Source organism: Odocoileus virginianus, chromosome 12 (assembly GCF_023699985.2).
Source record: "Odocoileus virginianus isolate 20LAN1187 ecotype Illinois chromosome 12, Ovbor_1.2, whole genome shotgun sequence".
In the NCBI taxonomy this organism is placed as follows: Eukaryota; Metazoa; Chordata; class Mammalia; order Artiodactyla; family Cervidae; genus Odocoileus; species Odocoileus virginianus.
In genome coordinates, this window is record NC_069685.1 from 1,785,450 (window position 1) to 1,806,065 (window position 20,616).

Below are 20,616 nucleotides of genomic sequence, written 5' to 3' on the forward strand. Positions count from 1 at the left end.
TGCAAAGATATTGGGAAACATACCCAAGGTCAGTGATGGAGCCATAATTTGAATCTTTGGCTCCAAAGTCCTTGTTCTTTTCACTGAGTACATTGATTAGCAGAATCCATTATTGATACTTTGAATCATGAGTACTGTCCAAATATGAACATGTAATTGTAATTATAAAGTCATATTTTATCTAGTTTACCTCAAAATGAGCTCCCCAAAAATGGCTGTAACAAAAGCCTCAGCATTCAGACTTTGACAGTAAAGATACAGGTTTGGCCAGGTACTAGTAGAACTGAAAGTTGGTGAGCAGCACAGAAAGCACTGATTTTCTGTTGTACATTCTAAAGTGTGATAGAATCAAAATAGTAGAAGCAATTCTGTAAAAGCAAAACTGAATCCTCCATGCCAGAGCCTGTCCCTTGAGCACTGAGATGGTGAGTATTAGGCCTTCCATTCCTGCCCTTTTGTTATCAGAGGCAACACTGCATCTTAGTGGGAGTAAAACTCTGGCAGATGACCTTATTCTCTGTGTGGTAGACTCTTCTAGAATTGCATTGATTCTTGGTTTTCTCTGTGTCTGTACAATTTCACAACTGCATTGCTAGTAACTGTGGTAGCTTAGAGATCTATGCCTTTGGTTCCAGCTAAGAAACACAGGCTTTTAAATAGAATAGATATTGCTATCTCACTTACCTGATTTATACAAACATTTGTGACATTTCTATGTTTCAGGATGGTTATTCCATTCTATTTACTTATATGATATTTTCCTGAGGTGTACCAAATGCTCTAGTAGATTTTTCTGTTATGGATTACTTTGGAAAAATGTTTATTCAAGCTGAGTATGGTTTCTCCATTTCTATTTTGCAAGAAAGATCAGAGACTGTTTTCATTTAGCAGAAAGCAAATGAATCAGTTATCTACCTCATTAATTCAGAAGGGAGATTTAATTCTGTTACTTTGTCACAAAGTGTATCAGAATGAAGAATGCACTGAAAGCCATAATTCCTTGAAATCAACCAAAAATGAAAAGACCTCATTTTTGATAGACTTTGTCAGTACTGCGCTTGAGAAACCCAAGGAAAGTCAAGTGACTGTTGGTGACGTTGGAGAAGAAAAGGAGAAAGCTGAGCTGATTATGCATGATGGCTTAACAGCTGAAGAGCCACCACCACTACAACTTCAGAGTGTCTTATGTACTGAGTCTTCAAAGGTATTTATATAAAATTGTACCTTCTATACTGCACCTTAAAACTCAAAATAAAACTCTTAAGTATTTTATCTTGCATGGTAGGTACTTCTGAATTATCTGTGTGAGACTCGTGTTTTAATAGTGGTATTATACAGTCATGTGGTCCGTATTCAGTAGAATTTTCACTTCAGAGAAGTGTTGAAGTGAGTACAGTAAAACCCAGCATTTCATTAAAATTTTCAGAGGTGTATGATCATAATATTCTTTTAAATGTTTCAGAAATACATACCCAGAAGTGGGTTGATTTCTATAGGTCTTCATGTTATAAAAATATAGCTGGCTGGAATAATTTCTGAGGGTTTGGGATTAGTGAAACATATTCCTTTGGTTATCTTTTTAAATGCTTTAAAAAATTTAAAAATAAAAATCATTTAAGAACTATGTATCAGCATCCATGCCTATTTAAATGGAAGGACAGGGTCATTACCAGGAATATTATTATCATTACCTTGAGAACCAGATTTGTTATATGTGGGATTACTTGTCCCTGTGCAGTATTGCAGGCGTCCTTGGTGACTGAGAGGCAAAGTATCTGCCTGCCAATGCAGGGGACACGGGTTTGCCCCTGGGTTGGGAAGATCCCCTGGAGAAGGAAATGGCAACCCACTTCAGTATTCTTGCCTGCGAAATCCCATGAGCAGAGGAGCCTACAGTCCATGGGGTCGCAAAGAGTTGAACAACAAACAGCAATATACTATATTTCTCTAGAGTACTATACTGTTAAAATTTATGGTGGAGCATTTTTAGTCTCTATTTCTCCTGAGTTTTCTTTATCCAGTTTCTCCTGCAGTTAACTGGTGGCTATGTATATTTACTATTGGGGAAAATAACAGTTATCTGAAAACTTCTGGTTGAACAGGACTTTTATGATACAGGGTATTAGATTTTCACTACATTTTAAAGAGAAGGTCCATTAAGACATATTCCAGGTATATTTCCTTAACCATTTTCTTAGGAAAAACTAATGCCAAGTTAGGGATGTGTGTACAGCTGTGCTCTCACGTTAGTGCTGGCACCCGTCTGCCTGTGTAAAGTAGAAAAGTCATTCCTTAAAAGGAAGGATATTCTGGGATTTAAAGACAAGGTTTTGGAAATGTTTAACAGGCAATTTATATAGAACAGGTGACTTAAATTAGAACAGGCAATTTATATAAAACAAGTAAGATTATAACATATTTCTTTTGATTGAATCTTTGGCTTTATTCTTACTCGTTACCAAGTGATTTTAAGTCTGAATAAGTCATTCCCCTCTAAGGTCTCTTCGTTGGGCTCTCATCATGGAATGCAATGCGGACTCCTCCCCGCTGCCTGGAGATCTCTCGTGGTTCTTTCTGGACCTTACGCTCCTCAGCTCCCCCTGCCGCTCACTGTGTCTCAGCACCTTTCACTGGTCTGTTTCTCACAACTATCAAGTCCTCCCCAGAGTGTCACATGGCCCTTTTCTATCCATCATCTGTCTGAGCTCTGATGTCACGTCCTCAGGGGCCCTTCCCTGATCACCTGCATTAAAGTAGCTCCTCAACTCTACTCTGTCACTGCCATTACACCCTAGTTTATCACTTTCATGAGTCACATTATTTATGTGTTTAGTATCAGTCAGTTTCCCTGAAATGTGATATCCTTATTTGTTCCTGGTGACCGCAATGCTGAACACATAGTAGATGCTCAAAAAACATTGACTTTCTAGCAGTTGGCCTCTAACTATAAGTGTGATATATACAGTGAGTAATCTTTTGCTTTTTCTATTTACTAGAAAGCAATTCAAGATAGAACTATGAAGAATAAAAAATCAACAAATAATAGAGCATCTAGTGCATCTGGCAGGTAATAAAGTTATCATTTTCCTTCAATTATAGGTTTATATTTCAACAAAGCAAGTTTTAGTTTAACTTCTGAAAGTAAATTTCATTTGGTATTCTTAATTTTCCTCTTATGAGAAGAATGAATTAGTTACTTCATGATCAATCCCCTTAGTTGCATGTATTCTTTTATAAAAGGGATTGATTAAGGATCCTCTATGTTCTACATTGCTCATGAGATGGAATTTCTTTCTCCTATTTTTCCTGAGACAGTAGATATAAAGTAGTAATAAAGCTGAAGTCAAGCATTCACCTTTTCTGTTAAGTGTCTTTGTCCAACGCATGTAAAATTATACTTTAAACTTTGAGGTTCTATGCACTAAGTTGGTTTATTAAAATGATAAGAACTGATCATCATTCACACTGATGCCTAACTCATAAGTGCTAATCAAAACCTTCTGCATCTTTTACATTTTCATTACTCAAATAGAAAAAAAAAATTATCATTACTCAAATAGAAGAGGGATCGGCAAACTTTTCCTGTGAATTTGCCAGTTAGTACCCATGGCAGGCCTTATGGGCCATATGGCCTCTGCTGTGATTACTCTCATCTGCTGTTGTAGTAGGGAGGCCACTGTTGGCATTATGAAAATAAATGAAATAGTCGTGGTGTAATAACTTTGTATACCAGAAGAGATCGTGAGCCAGATTTCCCATCAACCCTAAGTTAGAGGTTATTAGTCTAACTTTATATTTAAGATGGTTTATGTAGCAAAATGGGGCTTCTCTGCTGGATCAGCAGTAAAGAATCTGCCTGCCAATGCAGGAGAAGGGCTTTGATCCCAGGGTCAGGAAGATTCCCTGGAGAAGGAAATGGCAACCACTCCAGTATTCTTGCCTGGGAAATCCCGTGGACAGAGGAGCCTGGTGGGCCACAGTCCATGGGGTCGCAGAGCTGAACATGACTTGGCGACTAAACGGCAGCAGCAGCAGCGGCAGCAATAAGTCAAAATAATACAAGAAACTATTAAAACCTGCTTATTAGTATTGTTTTTTCCCATGTAACTTGAGTCCATGTTTTTAAAAATGTTTTAATTATAAATAACCTGAAAAGAAAAATTATTTTGAAGCTATATATAAATTAAGGTAATAAAATTTAAATTATGTTGAAGGGGTCTTTGTGTACTAATAAATAAAATACCACATCATTTTCAGTGTACCAGTGTACCAGTACCAGTGTAATTGTAATAGTTTATCTTGATGCATTTGGATCTTTTCAGATTAATGACCTCTGAGTTCTTAAAGAAGCCTAGTTCTCTAAGGAGGACTCCGTCGACAGCTCCAGCTTCTCACTATTTAGGGACTTTGAGAGTCTTGGACCAAAAGCCCTCACAGAAACAGAACACAGAACCTGACAGAGCAGATAACCTAAGGGCAACTGTTTATCAGGTAAAAAGGAAAATATATATTTTTTTAAATTAGAATTAATCACATAAGATTTTTTTATCAGGGAATAAAATGAACTGTCAGAAATGATTTATTAATCCATTTCCTTTATAATGCCTGAGCAATCCAAATCTTCTCCAAGTTTGCTTGTGTGTGTGTGTGTGTGTTAGTCATTCAGTTGTGTTTAACTCTTTGCGATCCCGTGGACGGTAGCCCGCCAAGCTTTTCTGTCCATGGAATTCTGCAGGCAAGAATACTGGGATGAGTTGCCATTCCCTTCTCCAGGGGATCTTCCCAACCCAGAAACTGAACCCAGGTCTCCCTTATTGCAGACAGATTCTTTACCATCTGAGCCACCGGGCCTACTTTAAACTTTGCTTAACTGATCATAATTGTAAAGAAAGATAATTTGCATGTATTCCCCAGTGCACCAGGCCCGAGCACTTGTCTCATGCACCCAACCTGGGCTGGTGATCTGTTTCACCCTAGATAATATACATGTATACATGTAAATCCATGGCTAATTCATTTCAATGTATGACGAAAACCACTGCAATGATGTAAAGTAATTAGCCTCCAACTAATAAAAATAAATGGAAAAAAAAAAAGAAAGATAATTTGCAATTGCAATTGATAAAAATATAACAAAAGCAAAAAATAGTTAAGGTATGTCTATGTTTTTATACTTTTTCAACTTAAATTTTATATTGTTATGACAAAAGTGTTTTAATATTTTTTTCTTTCCTGAGACTTTTTGTATTTGAGTTAAACTTACTTAGAAAAAAGCTTTTCTAATTTTTCAAAATTCAAAACAGATGTCTTTTTTGGTCTTATCTGTTATATAAAATACATTGTATTTTAGAAAATTATCCATGTGAATTTCAGAGAAAATGTTAATATATGCAGTCGTCATATTTAGTCTTTGAAATCTGTTCCTAATACTGAGAAAGATAACATACATATGATTTTCTTAATTCTTGCTCATTGTTATATATTAAAATAATATCAGAAAAAGTAATGATATTAGCACATATAAAGTTTGTAAGGTTTATGTTTTGGGTTTTTTTAAGTTTTAATTATATATTTCAGAAATAAGAATTCTAATTCATTTGCGAAACTTTGCATAACAAATCGCCTTTTTCTTCTTCTCACAGGAGTGGTTAGAAAAGAAAAATATTTATTTACATGAAATGCACAGAATTAAAAGAATTGAAAGTGAAAACTTAAGGATTCAAAATGAACAGGTATTCTGAAATATAGAAATGAAAAATATTCTGGATTTTTAAGTTAGTAAAATAGTTCTGAATGCTTAATATTTTTAAATCAACTGTTTTTTAAATGGTGAAATAAATTATATATAAAAATGATTTCTGATTTTATTTCTCTAGTACTTTATACATTTTTAGTTGATATAAATATAACTGGTTTACATGAAAACATAGATACACAGGTTTTCTTATGTGTGTGCAATAGCTTTGGCACTATTGATTATGAACATATTTTTTCTTGTAACCATGTACCTATTTCCTTCTTAAAAAATGAATTCACTATTACAACTTAGCCAAGAATGTAAAGGGTCTTCAGACATTAACCTTCAGTTGTCCTCTTTTCTGTCTTGAAATTTTTTGTGTCTTTAAGACCAACCTCTACCTGAGTGATTGCCCCTGACCTTCCCATTGAATGGAACTGGGCTCTCATTTCAATCTCACTTGTACTTCACTTTCTGCCTCTATCTCCTGCCCCATAGCCTGCAACATGCTTATTTGTTTCTCATCTTCTGAAGTAAAACCACTGAAGATAGCAGAACACAACAAAAGCAACCCTTCTTTGTGTTTTTTAACACTACCGTGAATATAGATGTGCTCCCTGCAGGGGGTGCCTGGACGCTGGGACATGTTTGAGCTTGGTCTGCCACACTCAGTGCCGGACACCTCGTTTGGTCTTCACAGCTCAGTGAGGGTGGCCATACTCCTCCTTCTAAATTATGTTATCTCTATAGTAAGACTTTATAGCATTTGATGCTAAGCAGTATTATAAGGCAAGCAGAATATTATGGGGTTAGACTGAAGTAAGTAAAGTAATAACATTTTCCAGTCTGGCTCATGTTTTCAACATTTGGGACATGTTTATGCAATAAGAATTGTATGCTCTGATGTCAGTCAAAATTCAGGGTTAAAGCAAAGACCTGTGGCTTTCTGTGTGACTTGGCCAATTTATCTTACTTTGACTGTAATTTTAAACTGAAATACGTTAAAGAGGTAAAACTAGTAATTAAAAAAAATTTTAAATTACCTGTCTGGCCTGTAACTTTGCTGATGTTTTTCTTTTAATGCAATATTTCATTATGAGCACTTTGCAGTACCAATTAACCTATTTTGGTATACTCTGAAAACATTTGTTCAGTGCACTTCCCAAAAAAGGTTCCTTCCCATGCATGGTAGTAGATCAATATCTGAGAAGTGCTTAGAAAAGGACATTTTAAAATACAGTGGGTGCATGAGACAAGTGCTCGGGCCTGGTGCACTGGGAAGACCCAGAGGGATCGGGTGAAGAGGGAGGTGGAAGGGGGGACTGGGATGGGGAATACATGTAAATCCATGGCTAATTCATTTCAATGTATGACAAAAACCACTGCAATGATGTAAAGTAATTAGCCTCCAACTAATAAAAATAAATGGAAAAAAAATACAGTGAATAATTCAGATACCATTTTTTTATAAATTAATTTTTCTAAATCGATTGCTTTGAAACCTAACTTGATGAACATTAAGGAAAATAAAGACACATACTTACATGTATATCTATATCTATTTGTCAATTTATATTAATACATACACATATGACTATTATTTTTCCAAAATAGAAAAGAGCTGCTAAGAGAGAAGAAGCCTTAGCATCATTTGAGGCCTGGAAAGCCATGAAAGAAAAGGAAGCAAAGAAGATAGCTGCAAAAAAAAGGCTTGAAGAAAAAAACAAGAAGAAAACCGAAGAAGAAAATGCTATGAGAAAAGGAGAAGCACTGCAAGTATGCAATAGCTTTAATATCTTTCTTAATTTTAAGTATTTGAAAATTAATGATTAACTGTACTTTTACTATTTTATTATATTCACATTCAATAAGAAGGTAGTTCTTAACTTTTTCAGGCTTTTGAAAAATGGAAAGCGAAAAAGATGGAATACCTTAAGGAGAAAAATAAAAAAGAGAAAGAATATGAAAGAGCAAAGAAACAGAAAGAGGAGGAAACTGTTGCTGAGAAAAGAAAAGATAACTTAACTGCTGTTGAAAAATGGTAATCTAAAATAGCAAATGTTTTGATAGATCTGAAATTAGTAACACTTTAGGATTTTCTAAAATTCATTTACTTGAATGTTATTAATGTACTCAATCTTATCGCAGAGACACATTGGGGAATCTTTATTATATATTCTCCTTTAACTTGCCAATGTGTTATACTATCTTACATAGGAATGAGAAAAAGGAAATTTTTTTCAAGGAGAAGGAAAAAGTAAAAATACATGAGAAGAGAAAAGAAGAACTGAAAAGAGCTGAGAAAAAAGAAAAAGATAAACAAGCTCTTGAGGAATATGAAAAATGGCTGGTAGGTATTATTTGTTAATGCAGTTGTGTATCTTAAATGTACTTTTTGTGACTTTCCTGTCCCTAATTCCAGTTCTGTTTGTCTCATGCCTACTGACTGTTTCTGCCTGGAAGTTGCCTTGTTGAATTGATCCTCTCCTTCTATATGTATCATAATTTCTTCAATCTACTCATTTCTATTAATGATTGTGTGTGTGCTCAGTGATGTCTGACTCTTTGTGACCCAGTGGACTGTAGCCCACCAGGCTGTTCTGTCCATGGGGTTTTCCAGGCAGGAATCCTGGAGTGGGTTGCCATTCCCTTCTGCATGGGATCTTTCTGGTCCAGGGATAAAACCCTGCTCTCCTGCATTGCAAACAGATTACCATCTGAGCCACCTGGGAATAATTAGTGATTCTACTACTCCCTAAAGCACTCAGGCTTAAAACTTTAGTCATAATATTGTGGCCCACTTATTCTTTGCAATAATTCTCATATCTAAAATCATAAAAATCTAACAAGTGTATTACTGAAGATATACCAGGTTAGTTTATGTAGAACTTGGTCCTAACACACAGTAAAATAGTATTTAATGAGAAAGTTATTTCATTTTTTATTTCCTTTTGATCTTTCTGATGACCATCTCAAGGACATGGTCTTACTTAAGTGGTTTTTTAATGAAAGAAAGCAAGTGTGAAGACTGGGAGAAATGATAATAAATGACTTTATATTTTTTTGTTTCTTTCAACATTCTTATGCTTATACTTGCTTTTCATTGAGGGCAAGCAAAATATCATTTTCTATCTTAAAATATCAATATAAATATGTATTTTATTAATTGATTGTTGAATAAGTAAATACATTTCAGATGAATAAGTATTTTGCATGCTAAGTTGCTTTAGGCATGTCTGACTCTTTGTGACCCCATCAACTGTAGCCCACCAGGCTCCTCTGTCCATGGGATTCTCCAGGCAAGGATGCTGGAGTGGGTTGCCATGCCCTCCTCCACGGGATCTTCCTGACTCAGGGATTGAACCCATGTCTCTTTCATCTCCTGCATTGGCAGGCAGGTTCTTTACTGCTAGTGCCACCCTGGGAGGCCCAATTGAATACTTTACATTAGTCAAAAAGTGCAAAATTTCTCCATAGGGCTTAGGGTCCAATAGGGTTTCTGGTTAAAAAATTCATGTAGTTGAACATGATTTTTTTTTTCCTTTTTTTTTTTTCATTTATTTATATTAGTTGGAGGCTAATTACTTTACAATATTGTAGTGGCTTTTGCCATACATTGATATGAGTCATGAATTTTTGAATTCATGTCTATCAGCATGAATTAAAAGTTAATTCAAAAAGTTAATTCAAAAGCTAAAAGTATGTCATTCAGACAATTTTTTTTGCATTTTTGCATATTTTTTGCATTTTTTGTGTATTTGTACTTCTCTACTTAGGATTGAGATAGAGCATTTTTCATTTGTATAGGGATTAATTGTATTTATTTTTTCTATAAAAAGTCCATTTTACACTGAACATAAACTAAACATTTTTTCATTGGTCTTTTTCTTCTTGATTTCTAGAAGCTTTTATATGTACTAGGGAAATTAGCCTATCATTTCTGATATGAGTTACAAAATTGTTTTTCCCATTGTATTGTCAACTTTGCTCATATTATTTAATGAAGAATTTAATTTTATGTTCAGGTATCAAATCTATTAGTCTTTTTCTATGGCTTCTCAATTTTAAGACTAGTTGAAAGGACCTTCTAAAATCTGAAATCAAAGTTCCCATTTTTCTTCTAATAACTTTATGATTTTAATATCTTGGCATTTTAACATTTGCTCTACTTAGAACTTGTCCTGGTGTATGATGGAAAATATGATTCCATCTTTATTTTTTCCAAATGCATCTTTCATGAAACAGCACATCTTTTTACCCACTGATTTGAGATACTGATTTTAGATACATTAGATCATTCCCATGTTTTTGGGTCTATTTTTTGACTTTCTGTTTCATTGGTCAGTCTCACTAGAAATATTCCAGTGCTATACTCTTCCACTTATCAGGACTTTATATATTTTTATATGTTTGTGTTAATCTCCCTTCATAACTTCATTCAAAGTATTTCTGAATATTCTAGGTTTCTTCACATAAAGTTTAGAATCAGTAACTAGAGAAGCACACAAGACCTGAAGCAGGCTATTTAAAGGTAGGATAAAGGATGAGATACCTAGGAATAAACTTAGGAAATTCACAAGACCAGTATGAAGAAAACTTCAGAATACTCCTGAAGTACACAAATGAAAACTTGAGAAATTAGAACAAAACTGCCCTCAGATAGAAGCAATATTATAATATTATAAAGATATCAGTTTTCCCCTGAAGTAATTTTCAAATTTAATGTAAATCCTAATAAAAATACCAACAGAATTTATTCCCGTATATGTGTTTAATACTGCTATAATGCTAAATCTATGCAGAGAAACAGTAATAAAATAAGGCAATCAAAATTGCTTCAGTGGTTTGAATGAGAATAGTAATGTTCTATGATGACTTTCTTAGACTGAGCTTTTAAATGATGCTTTGTTCTAAGAAAAATTAAAAATTTTCTTATATTAAGGCGATGCATGCTAATTCTGCTAGTATCTCTTAGAGTAGTGCATATATGCTCAATTCATTCAGTCATGCTGGAGTCTTTGGGCTTGTAGCCTACCAGGCTGCTCTGTCCGTGGGATTCTTCAAGCAAGAATACTAGAGTGGGTTGCCATGTCCTCCTCCAGGGGATCTTCCCAACCCAGGGATCAAATTCATGTCTCTTACTTCTACTGTATTATCAGGCAGGTTCTTTACCACTAGCACCACCTGGGAAGACCTTTAGAGTACTGATTGAATGTAAATGTCTCAGTTTTCAGTTTTATTTTCACATTGTCTCAAAAATTAGATAGAATTTCCCAAATGACTAATTCATACATGACTAATGTAAAATACTGAGTTAGGTACATTATGTTTTATTACAATGTTTAGTCACTTTCTCATTCTAGTCAATCCTGTGGAGAACAAAAACTCATCAAAGACATAAGACAAAATAACTTGTTTTGATGTACAGTATATCCCTATAATATAGTGCTACCTAAAAAAAATCTATGTACATGTTATAGATCTATTTCCCATCTTACCAATTTCTTATTGAAATTTGCTTGCAGAGAGAATGGGAAATTACTCTTATACAGAAGAGCTAATTACTTCAATTTTCATATAAAGTAACATATCAAAATTTTGATGTACAACCTAGCTTGGGGAGTGAACATTTGATGGGTCACTGTTTTAGGTGAACACTGTAGTCAAAGATCAAGTAATATGCTTCATGCTGGTGCCCATATTAATTCATGTGCTCAGTGTGTTCTTAGTCTCTCAGTCGTGTCTGACTCTTTGTGATCCCATGGGCTGCAGCCAGCCAGGCTCCTCTGTCCATGGAGATTCTCCAGGCAAGAATACTGGAGTGGGTTGCCATGCCCTCCTGCAGGGGATCTTCCCAACCCAGGGATCAAACCCAGGTCTCCCACATTGCAGATTCTTTACCAGCTGAGCAACCAGGGAAGCCCATATTAATTCATAGTTATGTTTAATAATAATAATAATAATAATAATAAACAGAAGATTCATACTCCAACAAACAGTGACAGAAGAACTTTTTTAACAAGCCTCTTTTAATTATTTCTCAAGATACCATCAGTTTATCTTAATTGATATTAAGGTTGATACTTAATTGCCCTTTTCCTGCCCTGAGTTTTTAGCATCTGCTGGTAAACTCAAAGTTCCTTCAACTTCCTCTCTCTCCCCATGTTAAATGGAATGGATAAAGAGATTGATTTAATCAGTTTCTGAGAACACAGCATAGTCACTGCTTTTCCCTCACTTAGCTTAGTGGGCCGCCCACTCTCTAAAGTATTAAGATGATTGACAGTGGTCCAATTACAGCTTTTATTTTGTCAATTAGTATTCTGAAAGGAACTTCTTTACTGGGAGTAGCAAGGATGCAAACATTCTCATGAGGAAGAACAAAATGTTAAGAGAAAAATAAGTCTCACCTTTCTTCACTTCTTTTGTTGTATATGAATAATTGTGTTCTAATGGACCCTTGTACTAACATATTCTTCTTGTGACATTATCAATTCCTTTTATGTACCAATAAAAGAAGTATAGACAACTAATAATTTACCAAAGTGCCACTCTTCCCAAGCCATTCAACAGAGATTGTTAAAGGGTTCCCTGATACCATGCTCTTTGAAATACAAGGAAACCACTTTATAGTTTTAGCACAGACTTAAAGAAACAGGCAGTCAAGGCTGCAGGATGAAAATACCAAATGCTATTAACATTTCAGATATTCCTATATCATTGTTTGGATTTTATATTAATTCTCAGATACGCAGTCATTTCTTGGAAGAGAGTATAGCAGGGAAACCAAATGGTTCTAAAATTAACCTGATATAATAAAAATGTGAGACTATGGAAGATAAATTTTCAGAATAATATGAAACAGGATTATACCAATCACACAATGAAATATGAACTTACCATTTCACTCACCTATGAATCCACATTCTTCTACCTTCCTGGATTATTCCCATCAAGTCTCAGTATATGTAATCTTAAATAAAAATAAACTCTCTTAATTCTTTTCTCTCCAGTTACAATTCCATATTTCACTACCCTTTTTTATAGTAAACTTTTGGCAAGTTTGTTTATGCTCCATAGTTCTTCATATTCTTTCCATCCTTAATAAACTCCAAGCTTAATAACCCTTTCCCAGAACTCCATTTTGAGAGTTATGATTTTGCCAGACCATTTAGCCTATAGGATGTATTCTTTTCTGCCCCATATCCTAGACCACTGGGCATTCTGCACACTCGATTTCTCCTTCCACTTATAGCTGTCTCTTCCTCTGTTGCCCTGGTTGCTGTTTACCTCTCAACTCTCTGTCTCCCTTCTCCAAATCACCTGTTGACAACTTTTTTTTTTTTTAAACTTGTATTCTACATGTTATGATGACTTGCCCCAGTAGATAGTAAATCTTACACATTCACCATGTCATTCTCATCAGGGACCCTCTCCCATCCCCGCCAGGCTGTGTTCACACTGGCACTCTATTCACCCATCTTCTCCTTGTGTGAGAGTCTCACGCACATGCCTCTCCTCCGTGCACATCACCAGTGTCTCCTCTTACCCATCACATCTCACTGAAGGTGAATGCCTGAATTCACTTTGCTTTGAAAGTAAGAACTTCCTTTTATTTTTTTTATCAATCACAACAGCTTATTTATATGTTTCATAAAATTTTACACAATTTGGAATTATCTCTTGTTTACATACTTGTTATTAACCATCTATTTTGAAAGTTCCCTAAGGGACAGGGACAGTAATTTATGTGTTTGGATTTTATAATCACTTCATGCATGGCTTCTTGTATACTACTTGACCATGGTAAAGTCTTGGTGCTCAATAGAATGAAAGAGCACTCTGTAGCCAAGAAATTGAAGATGGTTTCTCCTTGAAAAAAACCTAGGGAGCATATTAATAAGCAGAGACATCATTTTGCCAACAAAGGTCCGTATAGTCAAAGCTATGGCTTTTCCAATGGCCATGTACAAATGTAAGAGTTGGACCATAAGGAAGACTGAAATGAAGAATTGATGCTTTCAAATTGTGGTTTTGGAGGAGACTTTAGAGAGTCCCTTAGTCTGCAAGGAGATCTAACCAGTCAATCCTAAAGGAAATCAACCCTGAATATTCTTTAGAAGGACTAATGCTGAAGCTGAAGCTTCAGTATTTTGGCCATATGATATGAAGACCTGACTCACTGGAAAAGACCCTGATGCTGGGAAAAATTGAAGACGGGAGGGGAAGAGGATGACAGAGGATGAGATGGTTGGATGGCATCACTGACTCGATGGACATGAGGCTGAGCAAACTCTGGGAGGTGGTGAAGGACAGGGAAACCTGGCATGCTGCAGTCCATGGGGTTGCAAAGAGTCAGACACGACTGAGCGACTGAACAACAGCACCAACAAGGAGAATAATAGACCACGGACTCCTCAGAACCTGTTACCTGTAAGGATGTACTATATAATAAAGTAACACAAATTAATGGATGTGAGGCAGTAACAATTGGGATTATTCATGACATTTGGACATAAAGTCACTTTGAACAATTCTTTACTGTAATACATACTTCAAAAGATTTAAGCATTAAGCTGGCTTCCTCAGTGTCTTAGCGGTAAAGAATCTGCCTGCAATTCAGAGGATGTGGGTTCAATCTCTGGGTCAGAAAGATCCCCTGGAGAAGGAAATACCAACCCACTGCTTTATCTCTTCTGAGAAATCCCATGGACATGTAGCAGGGCAGGCTACAGTCCATGAGGTTTGCAAGGAGTTGGACACAACTTTCTGACTAAACAACAACAACAAAATTCCAAACAATAGGATATATAACAATATAAACTAAAAAGTAAGTATAGGTAAGAATAGGTCAGGGGCAGCAGCCAAGAGGAGCTACCCAGTGTCCAAGGGAAGGAGCAGCCACTGCGCTTTGCTGGAGCAGCCATGCAGAGATACCCTATGTGCAAGGTAAGAGAAACCCAAGTAAGATAGTAGGTGCTGAGAGGGCATCAGAGGGCAGACAGACTGAAACCACATCACAGACAACTAGCCAATCTGATCACATGGACCACAGCTTTTCTAACTCAATGAAACTGAGCCATGCCGTGTGGGGCCACCCAAGATGGACAGGTCAGGAGAAGTCTGACAGAATGTGGTCCACTGGAGAAGGGAATAGCAAACCACTTCAATATTCTTGCCTTGAGAATGCCATGAACAGTATAAAACGGCAAAAAGATAGGGCACTGAAAGATGAACTCCCCAGGTGTCAAATATACTACTGGAGATCAGTGGAGAAATATCTCCAGAAAGAATGAAGGGATGGAGCCAAAGCAAAAACAATACCCAGTTGTGGATGTGACTGGTGATAGAAGCAAGGTCCAATGCTATAAAGAGCAATATTGCATAGGAACCTGGAATATCAGGTCCATGAATCAAGGCAAATTGGAAGTGGTCAAGCAGGAGATGACAAGAGTGCATGTTGACATTCTAGGAATCAGCGAACTAAAATGGACTGAAATGGGTGAATTTAACTCAGATGACCATTATATCTACTACTGTGGGCAAGAATCCCTTAGAAGAAATGGAATAGCCATCATAGTTAGCAAAAGAGTCTGAAATGCAGTACTTGGATGAATCTCAAAAATGACACAATGATCTATGTTTGTTTCCAAGGCAAACCATTCAATATCACAGTAATCCAAGTCTATGCCCCAACCAGTAACACTGAAGAAGCTGAAGTTGAAAGGTTCTATGAAGACCTACAAGACCTTTTAGAACTAACACCCAGAAAATATGTCCTTTTCATTATAGGGGACTGGAATGCAAAAGGAGGAAGTCAAGAAATACCTGGAGTAACAGGCAAATTTGGCCTTGGAGTATGGAAGAAGCAGGGCAAAGGCTAATAGAGTTTTGCCAAGAGAACACACTGGTCATAGCAAACACCCTCTTCCAACAACACAAGAGAAGACTCTACACATGGACATCACCAGATGGTCAACACTGAAATCAGATTGATTATATTCTTTGCAGCCAAAGATGGAAAAGCTCTATACAGTCATCAAAAAAAAGCTCTGGTCAGGAGCTAACTGTGGCTCAGATAATGAACTCCTTATTGCCAAGTTCAGACTGAAATTGAAGAAAGTGGGGAAAACTACTAGACCATTAAGGTATGACCTAAATCAAATCCCTTATGACTATACAGTGGAAGTGAGAAATAGGTTAAAGGGACTAGATCTGATAGACAGAGCCTGATGAACTATGGACAGAGGTTCATGACATTGTACAGGAGACAGGGATCAAGACCATCCCCAAGAGAAAGAAATGAAAAAAAGCAAAATGGTTGTCTGAGTAGGCCTTACAAATAGCTGTGAAAAAAAGAGAAGCCAAAACCAAAGGAAAAAAGGAAAGATAGACCCATTTGAATGCAGAGTTCCAAAGAATAGCAAGGAGAGATGATAAAGCCTTCCTCAGTGATCAGTGCAAAGAAATAGAGGAAAACAATAGAATGGGAAAGACTAGAGATCTCTTCAAGAAAATCAGAGATACCAAGGGAACATTTCATGCAAAGATGGGCTCAATAAAGGACAGAAATGGTATGGACCTAACAGAAGCAGAAGATATTAAGAAGAGGTGGCAAGAATACACAGGAGAACTGCACAAAAAAGATCTTCACAAACCAGTAAATCACAGTGGTGTGATCACTCACCTAGAGCCAGACATCCTGGAATGTGAAGTCAAGCAGGCCTTAGGAAGTATCACTGCGAACAAAGCTAGTGGAGTTGATGGAATTCCAGTTGAGCTATTTCAAATTTTAAAAGATAATGCTGTGAAAGTGCTGCATTCATTATGTCAGCAAATTTGGAAAACTCAGCAGTGGCCACAGGACTGGAAAAGATCGTTTTCATTCCAGTCCCAAAGAATGCTCAAACTACTGCACAATTGCACTCATCTCACATGCTAGTAAAGTATTGCTCACAATTCTCCAAGCCAGGCTTCAGCAACATGTGAACCGTCGACTTCCAGATGTTCAAGCTGGTTTTAGAAAAGGCAGAGGAACCAGAGGTCAAGTTGCCAATATCTGCTGGATCATTGAAAAAGCAAGAGAGTTCCAGAAAAACATCTATTTCTGCTTTATTGACTATGCCAAAGCCTTTGACCTGTGTGGATCACAATAAACTGTGGAAAATTCAGAAAGAGTTGGGAATACCAGACCACCTGACTTGCCTCTTGAGAAACCTATATGCAGGTCAGGAGGCAGCAGTCAGAACCGTACATGGAACAATAGACTGGTTCCAAATAGGAAAAGGAGTGCATCAAGGCTTATTGTCACTCTGCTTATTTAACTTCTATGAGGAGTACATCATGAAAAATGCGAGACTGGAGAAAACACAAGCTGGAAACAAGGTTTCCAGGATAAATATCAATAAACTCAGATATGCAGATGATACCACCCTTATGGCAGAAAATGAAGAGGAACTAAAGAGCCTCTTGATGAAAGTGGAGAGTGAAAAAGTTGGCTTAAAGCTCAACATCCAGAAAACTAAGATCATGGCATCTGGTTCCATCAGTTCATGGGAAATAGATGGGGAAACAGTGGAAACCGTGGCTGACTTTATTTTTTTGGACTCCAAAATCACTGCAGATGGTGATTGCAGCCATGAAATTAAAAGATACTTACTCCTTGGAAGGAAAGTTATGACCAACCTAGACAGCGTATTAAAAAGCAGAGAAGTTACTTTGTCAACAAAGGTCCGTCTAGTCAAGGCTATGGTTTTTCCAGTAGTCAGGTATGGTTGTGAGAGTTGGACTATAAAGAAAACTGAATGCTGAAAAATTGATGCTTTTGAACTGTGGTGTTGGAGAAGACTCTTGAGAGTCCCTTGAACAGCAAGGAGATTCAACCAGTCCATCCTAAAGGAGATCAGTCCTGGGTGTTCATTGGAAGGACTGATGTTGAAGCTGAAACTCCAATATTTTGGCCACCTGATGCAAAGAGCTGACTCTTTTGAAAAAACCCTGATATTGGGAAACATTGAAGGTAGGTGGAAAAGGGGGTGGCAGAGGATGAGATGGTTGGATGGCATCAGCAACTCAATGGACCTGAGTTTGGGTAAACTCCGGGAGTTGGTGATGGACAGGGAGGCCTGGCATACCGCGGTTCATGGGATTGCAAAGAGTTGGACACTACTAATCAACTGAACTGACTGATAAGTTGTTGGACAATAATTTGTTACAACTTTGGAAAATAAATTGTTGTCATGCAGCAAAGTCAAACATATTCATACCCTACAAACTGTCAGTTTCACTCCTAGAAATGTATATGGAGATTCTTGACTTATAAGCACAAGGAATCAGACATTTACCACAGCATTGTCTTTGTGTGGGAAGAAAACATTAGAACATCATGTCTTCAACACCAAAATAGGTATATTTTAAATTGTTGATATACTAGGATTCTGTGCATCACTGAACTAGAACTATAGCTCTATATAGATATATCTTAGAGATATGATTATAAAAAAGATGGTTGCCAAAGAATATGTAGCATGGTACCATTTAGCATTGATTTAAAATTGATGCTTTCAAATTGTGTTGCTTGAGAAGATTCTTGAGAGCCCAACATAACACCTTTTAGCATAAATTTTAAAAATCTGCCTAAAAATTGTTATTTGGGGATGAATACATGTGTGATAAAGGTATTAAGAGATGTGCTGCAACTATAAGCACTACATTCAGAGTAATGGTTAGGTCTGGAGGGTAGAGAAAAAACAGGTGCAGTGAGAGAATGGATGCAAGGGCTGCACAAGTATTGATCATGTTTTATTTCAAAAGATAGGTAGTGAGTGTGCAGGTTTTGACAGTATTACTCTTTAAACAGTTTAGTTGTCTATGGTTGAAATGTTAATTTTTAAAAAAAATTAAGGACTAAGAAAATGTAGATAAAATGCTACAAGGATAATATGTGTTACATGAAAATATGCAAATTGCTAAAAATTGTAAACACTGATATCCATGCAGTTAGGTGAGCAAATAGTTTGGCAAAAAATTCACAAGAAGACTAAACAAATGAAAAGGTGCTCAAGCTCAATAATAAGCAAAGAAATATGAGCCTCAATATTCAAATATCTGTAAACACTGAAGTATCTTCTGCTCCCATCACATACTCAACCTTTGAATCTAGTAATTTATTTCTGAGACCCTGTTCTCCAAAAGTCATCACTAACTTCTAAAAATTATTCTTTTTGATTTATGGAATTAAAGGTCTTTTTCTTCCTATTTTACATAATTCTCTCAAAATATTATCACTCTTAATATTAAAAAAAAATTAAGTGGTGTGCTAATGCCTGTTGATAGTATACTTATAATTCAGCAACATTCCCTAGCTGCTATTGCTTTCTAACCAAATAAGGGATTTCCAGAAATACATGATACACAGATGATACCACCCTTATGGCAGAAAGCGAAGAAGAACTAAAAAGCATGTTGATGAAAGTAAAAGAAGAGAGTGAAAAAGTTGATTTAAAACTCAACATTCAAAAATCTAAGATCAAGGCATCTGGTTCCATCACTTCATGGCAAATACATGGGGAAACAATGGAAACAATGAGAAACTTTATTTTCTTGTCTCCAAAATCAAGGCAGATGGTGACTGTAGCCATGAAATTAAAAGATGCTTATTCCATGGAAGAAAAGCTATGACCAATCTAGACAGCATATTAAAAAGCAGAGACATTACTTTGCCCAGAAAGATCTGTCTAGTCAAAGCTATGGTTTTTCCAGTAGTCATGTATGGATGTGAGAGTTGGACTATAAAGAAAGCTGAGTGCCAAAGAATTAATGCTTCTGAACTGTGTTGGAGAAAACTCTTGAGAGTCCCTTGGACTACAAGGAAATCAAATCAGTCAATCCTAAAGGAAATCAGTCCTGAATACTCATTGGAAGGACAGATGCTTAAGCTGATGCTCCAGTACTCTGGCCACCTGGTGTGAAGGACTGACTCATTGGAAATGACTTTCACTCTGAGAAAGATGGAAGGCAGGAGGAGAAGGGGATGACAGAGGATGAGATGGTTGGATGGTATCACTGACTGGATGGACATAAATTTGTGCAAGCTCCAGGAGTTGGTGATGGAGAGGGAAGCCTGGCATGGGGTTGCAAAGAATCAGACATGAATGAGCAACTAAACTGAACTGAGAAAAACATCTACTTTTGTTTCATTGACTCTGCTAAATCCTTTGACTGTGTGGATCACTACAAACTGTGGAAAATTCTTCAAGGGATGGAAATACCAGACCGCCTTACCCATCTCCTGAGAAATCTGTATGCAGATCAAGAAGCAACAGTTAGAACCAGACATGAAAGAATGCACTCAAAATTGGGAATGGAGTACATCAAGGCTATATATTGTCACCCACTTACTGAACTTCTATACAGAGGACATCCTGAAAATGCCAGGCTGGATGACTCACAAGCTGGAATCACGATTACTGAGAGAAACATCAACAACCTTAGATATACAGATGATACCACGCTAATGGCAGAAAGCAGAGGAACTAAAGAGTCTCTTGATGAGGGTGAAAGAGAAGAGTTAAAAGCCTTGCTTAAAACTCAACATTCAGAATACTTAAATCATGGCATCTGGTCCCATCACTTCATGGCTAATAGGTGAGGAGAAAGTGGAACCAGTAACAGATTTTGTTTTTGTGGGCTTCAAAGTCACTGGATAGTGACTGCAGTTATGAAATGAAAAGATGCTTGCTCTTTGGAAGAAAATCCATGGCAAACCTATTAAAAAAACAGAGACATCACTTTGCCAACCAAGGTCCAAATAGTCAAAGCTATGATTTTTCCAGTAGTTGTGTATGGATGTGATAGTTGGACCATAAAAAAGACTCAGC

The 20,616-nt window shown here is 36.6% G+C and overlaps 1 protein-coding gene across 12 annotated transcripts in view; it reads left to right on the forward strand.

Moving 5' to 3' along the window:
* Window positions 1-20,616, forward strand: part of MAP9 (microtubule associated protein 9) — a 73,820-nt gene that overhangs the window by 17,229 nt on the left and 35,975 nt on the right. For 6 of the 12 annotated variants that reach the window (XM_070474701.1, XM_070474702.1, XM_070474704.1 and 3 more), the window contains exons 7-13: window positions 963-1,204; window positions 2,997-3,067; window positions 4,323-4,491; window positions 5,643-5,732; window positions 7,352-7,513; window positions 7,633-7,778; window positions 7,955-8,087. In XM_070474701.1, the coding sequence (XP_070330802.1) occupies window positions 963-1,204; window positions 2,997-3,067; window positions 4,323-4,491; window positions 5,643-5,732; window positions 7,352-7,513; window positions 7,633-7,778; window positions 7,955-8,087 (1,013 nt within the window). Of the gene's footprint in view, window positions 1-962; window positions 1,205-2,996; window positions 3,068-4,322; window positions 4,492-5,642; window positions 5,733-7,351; window positions 7,514-7,616; window positions 7,779-7,954; window positions 8,088-10,199; window positions 11,692-13,163; window positions 17,758-18,018; window positions 18,145-20,616 lie in introns of those variants that run through there. The other 6 variants (XR_011490568.1, XM_070474698.1, XM_070474699.1 and 3 more) reach the window with 6 other exon arrangements.